At 35.9% G+C, this 15,677-nt stretch overlaps 1 protein-coding gene across 1 annotated transcript; it reads right to left on the bottom strand.

Moving 5' to 3' along the window:
• Positions 1–13,888: 13,888 nt before the first annotated feature.
• On the bottom strand, positions 13,889–14,746 carry LOC131659412 (F-box/kelch-repeat protein At3g23880-like). The gene has a single exon (XM_058928602.1). The coding sequence runs from the start codon at positions 14,744–14,746 to the stop codon at positions 13,889–13,891; it is 858 nt and encodes a 285-aa protein (XP_058784585.1).
• Between the last annotated feature and the right edge of the window lie 931 nt (positions 14,747–15,677).

Raw genomic sequence — 15,677 nt, 5'->3', positions numbered from 1 at the left:
GTGCTTGCACCTTAGAACTGGCGCTCTGATGCCAATTGAAGGATAGAAAAACACTTAGAAAGGGGGGGTTGAATAAGTGTACTTTAAAAACTCTTAAGATAAAAACAATTGCACAATGATTTTTATCCTGGTTCGTTGTTAATGAAACTACTCCAGTCCACCCCCTTAGAGTGATTTACCGCACCTGAGGATTTAATCCACTAATCAATCTTGATTACAATGGTTTTCCACTTAGATACCCTCTAAGTCTTCTAGAGTATTCTGATCACAACCTGATCACTCTAAGAACACAATGCTTAGATACCCTCTAAGACTTTCTAGAGAATCCGATCACAACTTGATCTCCTCTAGTTCTTTACAAATGAATGTAAACAAATTCTTACAAGAGTTATACAATGCTTCTTAAAAAGCTATAATCACAACTGTGATATTTCTCTTAAAGTTTAAGCTTAATCTCACTAAGATATTACAACAGTAATGAAGTGAGGTTGAAGATGAAGTTTGAGAGCTTTTGAATTTGACAGCGTTTCTGTAAGTTTGCGCAAAGTGTTGTCTTCAGCTTCTCATCAGAACTTCTATATATAGGAGTTTGAGAAGATGACCGTTGGGAGCATTTAATGCGTTACGTGATCCGTACAGCATTGCATTTAATGTTTCAATCTTTTGTCAACTACCTCGAGCCTTGCTTTTCCTACTTTAACTGACTTTGTCTTTAATAGCTTCTAACGTTCCTTTTGTCAGTCAGTGTAGCCTGCCATCTTGTACTTGCTTCTCATATGATATTTGTAGATACAACGTTTGAATATATCAGAGTCATAACAACTTGGTGCAGAGCATCTTCTTGTCTTCTGACCTTGAAGTGCTTCTAGCGTGATACCATGAGAACTTCAGTGCTTCTGCTTCTGATCTCAAGTTCTTCTGATGCTTCAATAGACCATGTTCTGATTCTTCTTGACCATCTTCTGATGTCTTGACAGAGCATGTTCTGATGTTGCATACTGAACCTTCTGAGTCAATGCTTCTTGCGCTAATTTTGTGCATACTCTTTATATATTTCCTGAAATGGAAATTGCATAGGATTAGAGTTCCACGTTGTCTCAAGCAAAATTCATATACATTGTTATCATCAAAACTAAGAATATTGATCAGAACAATTCTTGTTCTAACAACGTGTCATCTAAAGCTACATCTTTACAAAATTCAAGTACTTGCTTTAATAAGCTTTCTCTTTGGCATAATAGACTAGGTCATACAAATGCTGTTTCTCTTAAATGTGTATTGAAATTGTATAACATTTCCATTCCTAATAAAGAATGTATTGATTTTTGCAATTCTTGTAGCATTGGTAAGTCACAGAGACTACATGCTCCTCTTTCTCAAACTTCTTACACCACTCCTTTATAGTTAGTACATGTTGATCTGTGGGGACCATCCCCCAATCTATCTAGTCAAGGCTACTCATATTATTTAGCTATAGTTGACACATTCACTAAATATACCTGGCTGTACTTCCTAAAACATAAATCTGATGCCTTAGGTATCTTTAAACAGTTTTTGTATATGTTCAAACACAGGTCCAAACTACTCTTAAAGCTGTCCAGTCTGATTTTGGAGGTGAATTTAGGCCATTCACTAAATATCTGAATGACTTAGGCATAGTGCACAAACTCACATGTCCTCACACATCTCATCAGAATGGGACTGTGGAGAGAAAACACAGAAGCATTGTAGAAATGGGTCTTACCTTATTGGCTCATGCTCATATGCCTATGGAATATTGGGATCACAGTTTCTCCTCAGCTGTTTATTTGCTAAACAGACTTCCTACTTCCAATTTTCCTCTGTTCAACTCACCTTATCAGGCCTTTTTCAATCAAATGCCTGACTATCAAAGTCTTAGAACTTTTGGGTGCTCTTGTTTCCCGCACCTTAGACCCTATAAGAAAAATAAACTTCAACTTAGAAGTTCTGAGTGCACATACTTAGGCATATCACCCCACCATAAAGGTCACAAGTGCTTAAGTAGTCATGGAAAAATCTACATATCCAAAGATGTAGTGTTCAATGAAAATAGATTCCATTTTTCTAAGGTTGTAGGAAAACCTGGAAAAACTGATGTGATGAACAAAGCAGAATCCTCCTCTTTACCCAAAATATTACAATTACAAGTGCCTGCAGGACAAAGACCTAACCGGTTACACCAACAAACCACTTTTATTGAAAATAACCAAGATGTACCCTCCAGTCTAAAATCTGATAGTCAACAGGGTCAAGTCACTATCAACCACCACATAAAACTTGTCATTAACCAATAGGTATGGTTTGAGCCTGAGCATCAAGAGTTGGAATTTACCAAATGTACCCTCTCACTCCACTTCAAGTCCCTCACAAAATGGTACTATAACACTTAGTACCACAGGACAAGAGCCTATTTCTGAACCAGTAATCAGTACTACAAAGGTTACTACCTCAGAAAACTCACTTTCTCCTTCTATTCACAACACTACCCCTACAACCACATTAGTGACAAATGCACATCCTATGGTCACTAGAGGTAAAACAGGAAAGTTAAAACCTAAGGTTTTTCAGGCCCACACTGAACCTACCAAATTCAAGCAAGCACTAGCTCAACCACACTGGTTTGAAGCCATGAAACAGGAATATAATGCCCTTTTATCCAACAATACATGATTCCTTACTTATCTTCCATCTCACAGAAAGGCTATAGGCTGCAAGTGGGTATTTAGAATCAAAGAAAAATATGATGGATCATTCAATAAATATAAAGCTAGATTGATTGCCAAGGGGTTCAACCAACAGTATGGCTTTGACTGCCATGAAACATTTTCCCCTGTAGTCAAACCAACTACCATTAAAGTTCTTTTAACCTTAGCCCTGACTTACAAATGGGAAGTTCAACAAATAAACATCAACAATGCTTTCTTGAATGGAAGTCTTGCAGAAGAAGTCTACATGATACAACCTCCTGGCTTTGATAGTGATAACAAATCTCTAGTGTGTAAGCTGAATAGGGCAGTATATGGGTTGAAACAGGCACCCAGGTCATGGTATGAAAAGCTTCACAAGACACTGTTTCATTTTGGCTTCAAAGCTAGTAGGTGTGATCATTCCTTGTTAATTTATAATCATCAAGGCATCACATTATATGCTTTAGTATTTATGGATTACATTCTGATTACAGGTGCATCTTCAATGTTAATTCACAAGTTAATTTCCAAGTTACATGATCAGTTTGCTCTCAAGAAACTTGGGACACCTGAGTACTTTCTTGGTGTTGAAGTTAAATATCAGCAAGATGGCTCTGTTATTCTCACACAAACAAAATATATTAGGGATCTTCTAAGCAAAGTTCACATGGACACATCTAATAGAGTTGCAGCTCTCATGTTTAGTCACTGTAAGCTTAGTAAGTATGGGATAGATACTACGCAAGATCCTCTATTATACAGGTCAGTTGTGGGTGCATTACAATATATTACACTAACCAGACCTTATATATCCTTTGTGTAAACAAGGCCTGCCAATTTATGGCCAATCCACTGGATAGTCATTGGTTTGCAGTTAAAAGAATTCTTAGGTGTCTCAGTGGTACTGCCACCCATGGACTGAAGTTAGCACCTCCTGATCCAGCTCAAGCTCTATCTATTAGAGCTTATAGTGACTCAAATAGAGCCAATGATCCAGATGACAGGAGGTCTACTTCAGGTACCTGAATTTTCATAGGTCCAAATTTGATCTCTTGGAGTTCAAAGAAACAAACCCTCGTGGCCAGGTCAAGTGCAGAGGCTGAATACAGGGCCTTAGCACACACTACTACTGAAATTCTATGGCTGCAGTCTCTTCTAGCTGAGATCAGAGTCAAGTGCCTTTCTCCTGTGCTGCTATGTGACAATCTTAGTGTTGTGCTCTTATCTCCCAATCCAATTCTCCATGCAAAAACCAAACATATAGAGCTGGATCTGCATTTTGTCAGGGAAAGGGTAATGGCTAACAAACTCAAAATTCAACATGTCCTTGCTTGTGCTCAACTTGCTGATATTATGACCAAACCACTTCCAAGTGCAGCTTTTCAAGACTTAAGGAGCAAACTCAAAGTTGTTCTTCTACCACAACAGTGAGCTTTTGGGGGAGTATTAGTGTATCACATTAGATTGGGCTTAAGGACAATTGGGCCTTAGCTGTGTATTGGGCTTAGGCCTCTTCTCTTACTATTCTATATCAAGTGTAATAGGGTAGTATATCGATAAGTTTGTTATTGTTGTATAGTCAACCCTTGTAACAGAAAATGAATCTTTACTATTGAATGAATGAATAATGAAAATGTGCAGAGCACAATTCTACTTCAATACTTGCCATTGAAGTAGCTAAAAATAAAGGATACAACAAGATTCATATAACAAATCATTCTATTCTACATTTTAGTCAAATTCAAACTGCTTAGTAAAAGAAATAGTTAAATTCAAACTGTATTCTCGACGGTTATAAGCAGATTTATATACTTGAAACATGGGAATTATGATAGCTTGTAGTATTGTCTTCTATATACGTACAATATACTAAACATCATTTTCCAAATAGAGACTGTTGTTCATACTTTATAGTTTTTACCATGGTTTTAAATTGCGGCTACAGTTGTAGTTGCGGTTGCGGCCACTGCGATTGCGGCTATTGTTATTGTTGCGATGCGGATTGCAGTTGCGACCACTGCGGCTGCGGCTGTTGCGATGCGGATTGCGGTCGTTGCGGCGTGAATTTATTTTTATCAACAAAAAATAATATAATTTATTATTTATTTTATGTTTCACAATATATTCCATTTTCTCTCTAAATTTTTCAAATATCTCTATAACAATTCGCCATCACTTCAAATCTTTTGAATATTTTTAAAACAAACCTTAAATTTATAATATAAATAAGAAGGAAGGTAGACCAAGTAATTTTTCAAACAATGCACAAACTATTGCATGCTGATGCGGTCGTTGCAGTGTTATGATACGGTCGTTGCAGCGTTAAACAACGGATTGTATACAACTACGACATGCAGTCCATAATTTAAAGCCATGGTTTAGACAACAGATTGTATACAACTACGACATGTAAAAGTCACTAAAGTAATTAATTATGTAAGTCAGAGTTGCAATGAATAAAGAAATAATAATGTTAAACACTATTAAAAGTGTACAGTTATAACTCTTGGCTTCCAACAAATCTGTAACACCCAATCAATATATATATTCAGTATTAAAAGTTTACAGTCCTAACATTTTTTATAGAGTGAAGTCCCATTTTAGTCCCTTACAAAAACTGTAGAGGTCATATTAGTCCCTGAGAAAAAAAAGTCCCTATTAAATCCCTTACAAAATTTAACCGAGCCATATTAGTCCCTCTACTAATATTTTTTTGAGTGAAGATTCATTATAGTCCCTCACAAAAATTACACGACCCAAATTAGTCCCTCACAATAAAAAGAATTCGATTTAATCCCTTACAAAATTTAACCGGATCATATTAGTCCTTCTATTAATACTTTTTTAAACCGGTTTTTTTCTACTTTTAAACCGTGACTAGAATGCCACATATTTTATTTTTTAAGTACTAAATTTTAAATTTTAATTTCATTTTTAAATAATTTTGATTTAATAAATTTAATTTAATTTTTAAACAATTCTGATTTAACAATATCCAAAAAGTCAAAATTAATTCTTATAAGAAAGCAAACCCTAGAGTTTTAAACAATATCTTAAGTCTTTGCCACTAATAATAAAATTAAATAATTTTGAATTTAAAATAAAAATTAAAAAATTTGTATCAATGAGGTCTCAAATCTAAGTCCGATAAATGATAATCACTTTACAACTATACAGATATTTATTTGTTTGTTATTTAAAATAAGTAAATGTTTGTTCTAAATTATTAACTTAAGTTTTCATTATTAAGAATATTACCAATAGAAATTAATTTGTCTAGTTGTAAAGTGACTATCAAACTTGAACGAACTTGGATTTAAGACCCCATTCGTACAAATTTTAACTTTTTTTGTTTTAAATTCAGAATCATTTAATATTACTAAAAATCATAGGAGGAATTATTTGCCATGAATGTACATTGGACTAATAGTAAAGACTTAAGATATTTGTTAAAGGTTCTGGGTTCAATTCCATAGAAAAAACAATTTTGCCTTTTTTTATATTATTATTTCATAATTATTTAAAAATAAAATTATAATTAAAAATTAATTTAGTATTTAAAAAATGAAAAATAAAAATTAAAAGCCAACATGGCAGTCCAATTACAGTTTAAAAGTATGAAAAAAAACCGGTTTGAAAAAAATATTAACATAAGGACTAATATGGTCCGGTTAAATTTTGTAAGAGATTAAATCGGGTCTTTTTTTTGTGAGAGACTAATTTGGATTGTCTAAATTTTGTGAGGGACCAAAATGGGTCTTCACTCTTTTTTATATTATGTAAATCTAATCTTTTACTAATATTAGTATTAGTGTATATATAAAAATAAAATAGTTTTTACTTGATATTGTGTAAATTCAGGTAAAGTATTAGTTTTTATTTGTGAATCGTTATTGATGAAAACTAGTAATTATTGTATTAAGCATAATTCGACAAGTCATTGACCCTAGTCGCATGAGATAAAGTATATTTGTAATATGAGGAAATTTTCTAGAATTGTTACTTCTTAGTTGAGTCATGACATGAATTTGAATGAGAACTGTTGGAAATTATGAGGATTAATTCCATCAAGTTATGTTCCAAAATGACAAATGTGAGAATGGCAATAAATGCTTCATAAATAGTCCCACATAGAAAGTGGAGCAAACTTTAAAAGCATTTATATATCACTTGGAACAATGTACATTCCAAAAGAGCCAAAGAGGATAAAGTGCCACATAGTCATATGTGGTGGTCCCAAGCCTTATGCCACTTGTCTCTACCAAAAACACCCTCGCCGGTGCGACACCGGCGACACCGGCTCCGGCTCCGGGACCGGGTCCGAGGGCGTGGGCGTAGAGGCGCTAGTGGCGGCTTGTAGACGGCACTTGAGCACTTAGGCACGTCGCATCGGAGCGATCGGGCTATTCGCGGCGTTAATGAGGCGGCGCCGGTGGCGCTCCGGCCGCCTTCGGCCGGCATACTGCGAATATGTTTTTATTATTGCCTAAAGTTTGATTTTTGAATTTGAATTCGAAATACATAACATTCCATGAAGTGGTGCATTGTATTTTTATGAACCATTGCAATTATATATTTTAAATAATATTGTTTCATGAAGAGTTGCAACTTATGAAACACACTTTTGCATGGGCTATAAATACAAGCTTGTTATTTTCGGAATCAACACACAAAATCATTATCCTCTGAAATATTTTCCAGACAGCTTCCTTGCATTTGAGTTTCTTCACCGGTCTTGTGCAGACTCGAGTAAGGCTGAATTATCCTGGGTATTCAGGCCGTTCCAACTCTAAGACAATCGAGAGTGTGCTTGAAATACTTTTAAGGAAAGTGATTCCGTTCGCGATTCAGCCTGGATCCATTCGATCTCACCGATATTTCTAACAATCTTAAAAGTATTTATTCTTCAATGGCTTCCGACGCTGCAGTTTCAAGCATCAAAGTTATGAACCAGGATCTTGTCAAATTGGATCGTTTTGATGGAACTAATTACACCAGATGGCAAGACAAGATGACATTCCTTCTGACTGCCCTGAAGATTCAATATGTCTTAGATCCTGACTTGCCGCCAATTCCAGAACCAACAGATGATGATTCTGACGAAGTCAAAAAAGAACGTAAGAAACGTAAGGAGGACGAATTGCTGTGTCGTGGACATATCCTAAATACATTATCTGATCGTCTCTACGACCTCTATACGGACAATCCCTCCGCGGTTGAGATATGGAAAGCCCTCGAGTTTAAATTCAAGGCCGAAGAAGAAGGTACGAAAAAGTTTTTAATTTCTAAGTACTTTGATTTTAAATTTGTAGACGCCAAACCAATTCTTTCCCAAGTGCACGAATTGCAAGTCCTGGTGAACAAAATCAAAGCAGTGAAAATAGACATCCCAGAAACCTTTCAAGTTGGTGCAATCATTGCAAAATTGCCACTTTCGTGGAAAGGCTATAGAAAGAAATTGCTGCACAGTTCCGAGGATTTTTCCTTGGAGAAAATCCAGAAACACCTTCGAATCGAGGAGGAATCGAAGGCAAGGGAAAAATCAGAATCTGCAGGTCTTTCCAAAGCCAATGCTGTGACCAACAAAGAAAGAAAGAAGCATGATAGCAACAAGCGTCATCTAGGACCAAAAAAGGAACTTAACAAGTTCAAGAATTCTGGAGGTCAGAAAGGTCCAAAGACCGGGTGCTTTGTTTGTGGAAAACCTGGACATTATGCTCGAGATTGCAAGCACAACAAATCAAAGAATGAGATCAATGCTGTTCATTCAAATGATGACATAATCGCTACTGTGAGCGAGATTATGTCAATCCAGGGCAAAGTTCAAGGCTGGTGGTACGATACATGTGCCACGGTGCATGTCTCCTATGACAGGGCTGCATTCAAAACCTATTCTGAGACAAATGATGGACAAGAGGTACAAATGGGAAATGAAGTACGATCTAAAGTTGTTGGAACTGGATCGGTTGAACTTAACTTCACTTCCGGAAAGAAAATTACTCTTGTCAATGTGCTTCATGTCCCAGACATGAATAGGAATCTTGTTAGTGGGGATTTATTGGGAAAACCTGGTATTAAATCTGTTTATGAATCGGGCAAACTTATATTGACCCGTAATGGTGTATTTGTTGGAAAAGGATATTCCGCTGAGGGAATGATCAAACTATGTATTACCAACAATATGATTAATGAAATTTCTAATTCTGCTTATATGCTTGATTCTGTTTCTTTATGGCATAATAGATTAGCACATACTGGTATTAGTTCAATGAAGAGACTAATTAAATCTGGAATGATATCATGTAACATCAATGATTTTAACAAATGTGAATTATGCGTTAAATCAAAGATGATTAAAAAGCCTTTCAAAAGTGTTGAAAGAAAAACAAGTCTACTTGATCTTATACATTCAGATTTGTGCGAATTTAATGGCATGTTAACCCGTGGGGGAAACAGATATTTCATCACTTTTATTGATGATGCTTCTAGATACACATATGTATATCTCCTAAAGCATAAAGATGAAGCTTTTAATGCCTTTAAGATTTATAAAGCAGAAGTAGAAAATCAATTAAGTAGAAGTATAAAAGTCCTTAGAAGTGATAGGGGCGGTGAATACTTCTCTACTGAATTTGATGCATTTTGTGAAGAACATGGCATAATACATGAATGTTCGGCGCCTAGAACACCGCAACAAAATGGCATAGCCGAAAGAAAGAACCGAACATATCAAGAGATGATGAATGCTATGTTAATGCATTCAGAATTACCTTTCAATTTATGGGGCGAAGCGTTACTATCCGCTTGTCACATAATAAATAGAATTCCTTTAAAGAAAACTGGTATTTCTCCATATGAGGTATGGAAAAACATGACACCGAATATTGGTTATTTCAAAGTGTGGGGGTGTGTCGCTTACTATAAAAATATGGATCCTAAGAGAACCAAGTTGGGTCCTCGAGGGATAAGATGTGCTTTCGTTGGATATGCACAAAATAGTAAAGCATATAGACTTTTAAATTTAGAGTCTAATATTATTGTTGAATCCCGGGATGTAGAATTCTTTGAAAATCTTATCACTAAGGATAAAGAATCGGAGTCGGCCACAAATAAAGAATCTTGTGAAGAAGATTCCTCTCGGATTGTAGAAATACAACCTGAAGGCACTCCTCAGATCATTGAATCACAACCCGAACCAAGGATAAGCAAAAGAGTCCGGAAAACAAAGAACTTAGGACCAGACGAAATTGATTCTCAATCCATTTCGTTTTATCTGGTCGAAGGCAATAGTACAAAATTCGTTCAAAGTATTCCGGTCATACTTCAAGTAGGGGATGATCCTAAAACTTATAAGGAAGCAATAACTTCCAAGGACTCCTCTTTTTGGAAGGATGCTATCAAAGATGAAATGGATTCAATTATGTCCAACCACACTTGGGAACTTGTCGACTTACCAAAGGGATCAAGGCCCATTGGATGCAAATGGGTGTTTAAAAGGAAATATCATAGTGATGGTACCTCAAACACTTATAAAGCAAGATTAGTGGCAAAGGGATTCAGACAAAAGGAAGGTATAGATTACTTTGACACCTATGCACCAGTAGCAAGGACAACCACAATTCGATTGTTGTTTGCCTTAGCCTCTTTGAATGATCTTATAGTTCATCAAATGGATGTTAAAACAGCGTTCCTAAACGGAGATCTCGATGAGGAAATCTATATGGAACAACCAGAAGGCTATGTACTTCCTGGAAATGAACTGAAGGTGTGCAAACTAGTCAAATCCTTATATGGATTAAAACAAGCACCAAAACAATGGCATCAAAAATTTGACTCTACAATATTGTCAAATGGATTTATTCCTAATTCTTGCGACAAGTGCCTATATACAAAAGTGTACAAAGACACTGGAATATTTCTGTGTCTCTATGTTGATGACATGCTAATAATTAGCAACAAAATGAATGGGATTTTAGAAACAAAGAAATTTCTAACTTCCACTTTCAAGATGAAAGATCTTGGACTTGTTGACACAATTTTAGGAATAAAAGTCAAGCGAAATAGTGGGGGTTATGAACTTAATCAAACACATTATATTGAGAAAATGCTTGATAAGTTCAAACACCTACAATTCAAGGAAGTAACCACTCCATTTGATCATGTAATCAAGCTTGAAAAGAATGATGGAAGAGCAGTGGCTCAACTAGAATATGCAAGTGCAATCGGATGTCTTATGTACTTAATGCAATGTACCAGACCTGGCATATCTTTTGCAGTTAGTAAAATGAGTAGATTTACTAGCAACCCAAGCAATGAACATTGGAAGGCAATCACGAGAATTTTTGGCTACTTACTGAAGACCAAAAATCTAGGCCTTCATTATGGTAAGTTTCCTGCCATATTAGAAGGATATACTGATGCGAGTTGGATATCAAATGTTGGAGATCATAAATCTACAACTGGTTGGATATTTACACTAGCTGGAGGAGCAATTTCTTGGAGGAGCAAGAAACAAACATGCATCACTCTTTCGACCATGGAATCAGAGTTTGTGGCTCTCGCTTCCGCTGGTCAAGAAGCAGAATGGTTGAGGGATCTTCTTTTAGAAGTTCCATTGGCTAAGGACAATGTTTCAAAGGTTATGATACACTGCGATAGCCAAGCCACTCTAGCAAGAGCATTCATCGAAGTGTATAATGGAAAGTCTAGGCATATAGGACTTAGACATTCGTTCGTGAGAAAGTTGATTAAGGATGGAATCATTTCACTCACGTATATACGAACAAGCTATAATTTGGCTGATCCGTTTACTAAGCCACTGGCCAGAGACTTAGTAAAAACAACCTCGAGAGGCATGGGGTTGAAACTCCTTGAGTAAGAGTTCCGACAACGGCGGCAACCCAATCTTATGTTAACAGAACATTAACTTCAAGATTTTCAATGGGTAACAACAAGTCGTTGATTTGGATAATTGTCAAACATTTCGTGATAATGTTGACTTTGAAACGAGGGTTGAGTTTTACTTTAAAAAACTCTTAATGAAGTTCAATACCAGGGGTACGTGTCTTGTGGAAAAGAACACAATATGAACTTCACCTATGTGAATTTCGAGATGGTGCCGTCTCAAAGTGAGAGTTGGAGTTTCTCTCATGAAAAATTCATGAAACAGGATAGCACATGGCCATAAATAAGTGCTAGGCGAGTTATGCAGAGGAAGAACCCTTAAAGAGTGTGTGTAAGGCGACACCGGTCTAATCATATGGATTCATGGTTTAAAAGCTTTGCTACCTAATATTCCGGTTAAACTTTGTGTTGTCCTCACTAAGGTTAAGTTTTAAATCGAAAGATACCTAACTGTATTAACACTCTTTATATTATATTTCTGGAATTATTAGATTTGTCATTATTAGAACAAGTGGGGGATTGTTGGAAATTATGAGGATTAATTCCATCAAGTTATGTTCCAAAATGACAAATGTGAGAATGGCAATAAATGCTTCATAAATAGTCCCACATAGAAAGTGGAGCAAACTTTAAAAGCATTTATATATCACTTGGAACAATGTACATTCCAAAAGAGCCAAAGAGGATAAAGTGCCACATAGTCATATGTGGTGGTCCCAAGCCTTATGCCACTTGTCTCTACCAAAAACACCCTCGCCGGTGTCGCCACCGGCGACACCGGCTCCGGCTCCGGGACCGGGTCCGAGGGCGTGGGCGTAGAGGCGCTAGTGGCGGCTTGTAGACGGCACTTGAGCACTTAGGCACGTCGCATCGGAGCGATCGGGCTATTCGCGGCGTTAATGAGGCGGCGCCGGTGGCGCTCCGGCCTTCGGCCGGCATACTGCGAATATGTTTTTATTATTGCCTAAAGTTTGATTTTTGAATTTGAATTCGAAATACATAACATTCCATGAAGTGGTGCATTGTATTTTTATGAACCATTGCAATTATATATTTTAAATAATATTGTTTCATGAAGAGTTGCAACTTATGAAACACACTTTTGCATGGGCTATAAATACAAGCTTGTTATTTTCGGAATCAACACACAAAATCATTATCCTCTGAAATATTTTCCAGACAGCTTCCTTGCATTCGAGTTTCTTCACCGGTCTTGTGCAGACTCGAGTAAGGCTGAATTATCCTGGGTATTCAGGCCGTTCCAACTCTAAGACAATCGAGAGTGTGCTTGAAATACTTTTAAGGAAAGTGATTCCGTTCGCGATTCAGCCTGGATCCATTCGATCTCACCGATATTTCTAACAAGAACATGAAACCAGACAATGGGGACTTGGTTTGACAGAGATCATGTACCCTGGTTCATAAGAGTGTGAAATAATCGTCTTGTCAACATTGTATGTCTGCAATCTTAATTTTATCCACAAGTGAGGTAAGCTGAAGAAGGGTGGAAAGTTGATAAAGAAAGAAAACATGAGTATCCAGTAGGACTTGATTAGAAAAGAAAAGCTAAAATTTTTTACCTATAAATGGCTTATCAATCTTTAAAATCTGTTCATTTTCCAAAAAAGACAGGAATGAATTACAAGTGAAATAAAATATGTCATCTTCCCTCTCTCATTCAGTAGTTAGTAGATTACATGAAAAATATGCATTAAGCCTAACTCTATAATTGAGAAAAATCAGACTAAGTCAATAAAATAATGAAAGGCCACACACATGATTTTATAGTATCATAATCATTGATTTGAATATACGCAAGGTTTAAGTGCAAAAAAAAAAAAACAGTGGAACAAAAAAGAAAACGAACTAATTTAATGGCAATGACACCACTATCACTGCCTATCCGATTAAATTTGCTTCAAACAAACCAGTAACACCAATCAATATATTAAGAAGTTCTTAATTATAAAGGAATAAAAGTTCCTAGAATACTTTATCACTGTCTTACCCTCTGCATTGAGAAAATTCTTTTTAATCAAATCACTGTCAGATTCAAAAACAAAATACATTTTCTGAGGTCGTTTGACCAGCACACTAAATATGAGACTATAACAATACAAGTTAAGAACTAGGAAACAAGTTGCTTGATTGTGAATTATATAACATAATCCATGTACATAATAAAACACACTAATTCATGAAATCACACAACAAAATTAGAAAAATATAAATTAACTCATAGTTTATGGTTTAAAATCTAGAGTGACATCCTAGCATTAAAAACAAGGTGATATCAAACTCTCAACACAAACTTCTAAAGTGTTTTGAAACATAGCAGCATTTTTAAAAGAACCTTTCTTAAAACTACCATTCTTGGAATTGTACAGGATCAACTTCTTTTTCTCAAAATAAATAAACTCCAGCAGCACATTATCGTCTTCAAATAAATATAATACCTTTGTCAAAGTAGAAGGCTTTGTTGAATCTTGCAAGTAAGAAAGGTCGAACAATTTAATCCAAGACTCTTTAATTCCATATTCCCTCATGAACCAAACATCGTCATCATGAATTAAGCACAAGCAATCCCTCAACACACCCAATGTCAAGTCAAACACATCTATCTCTCCAAGATCCAGAAGAAAAACCTTTTGATAAGACTCCTTATCCAAATCAAATGAAACAATAAAGGGTGGATCACTATGACGCCCTTTAAGAAAGACTAACCAATTAATTGTGCCACTTACATATTTTCCAGATGGCTCAGTGAAAACAGTATCAGAAGGGAACATCCGAGTGTTTTTCCAAGAATTAGTACCCAACGTATGAACTTTTACATTAGTTGTGTATTCAGGAATACCTTTGACAGAGAAATGGTAAACAACAACCACTTTGTAATTATGAGAAACATGATCATAGCCGAATCCACATGTCATATTAAGCTGACTATCCACTCGTGGGTTATCAAAAGGGGATAATTCCTTGAATTTTCTAATGGAAGGATTACACAATACAATTAAAGGTTTATAATAGTTGGCAAGACAAAGGATTCCGTCACAAGAGCCAACAATGTCATGTATTTTGTGTTTAAAAACATCTTTGGATGAAAACTCGTGTTGAGTGATGTTAGTGGCCATGTCTGCGAAAATGGATTGAATCGAGAAAGACTTCAGAATATAATGGGACGAAGGAGTATGGTAGCTTACACATTGGAGGATGGTGCGTGTGGTTGACTTAAGGTGCTTTCTGGTGAATTTATGATCAAATATTAGAGAATTCCATAATTTGCAGACACATCGGAATTGGAGAAGGTGCTTCACAGGTAGCCTAGAGAGCTATGAAGCACGGACACCCCGAATTTGACCCCGACACTGACACGGCGACACCGGTAATAATTTGAAAAAAATGATAAATTGAACGTAATCACAAGTGTCGGTGCAAGTGTCCGATACCGACACGGACACGGACACGCCTTTTTACAGAGGTGTCGGTGCTACATAGCTAGAGAGTATTTCTGGAATTAGATCAGATGGAAGAGTGGGTAGTGAATCTGAGATGTTACGGTTTGGTCTCTGAATGGGATTTTCCATATCTGAACGTGTATGTAGATAGTGGAATGAACCCTAACGATGGTAATATATACAGTATGCCGTTATTTGAAATTCGGTATCCGTAAAAGACAGAGTACGGGAAACCTATTACATGTAGCATATGTTAGACCTAAATGATTATTAGATTACTTTTGTATTCAAAGTGGATTTTTCAAGAAAATTCAAACTATAAGGTATAAATTATTATTTTTTATTTAACTCCACCGATTTATTTAAAATAAAAATATAACTAATATTTTTATATTATAATTAGGAAAATGCTAACCAGTGCCCTCATGATTCATTTCGTTATAGTAAATTTATCTCGGTAATCTGCGTATTTAATATCTTAAAAATTAAAATATTAAATCTATTATAAATATATAAAAAGTAAAGTACCTGGAAATTACGTGATAAGCCCTCTGATTAAAAGTTTAAATTAATCTAATTACAAAGGATATAATTGACTTTTTGCATA

This window comes from Vicia villosa, linkage group LG3 (assembly GCF_029867415.1).
Source record: "Vicia villosa cultivar HV-30 ecotype Madison, WI linkage group LG3, Vvil1.0, whole genome shotgun sequence".
NCBI classification, from domain to species: Eukaryota; Viridiplantae; Streptophyta; class Magnoliopsida; order Fabales; family Fabaceae; genus Vicia; species Vicia villosa.
The sequence above is the reverse complement of the archived record's forward strand: the minus strand, read 5'-3'. Positions and strand labels throughout refer to the sequence as shown.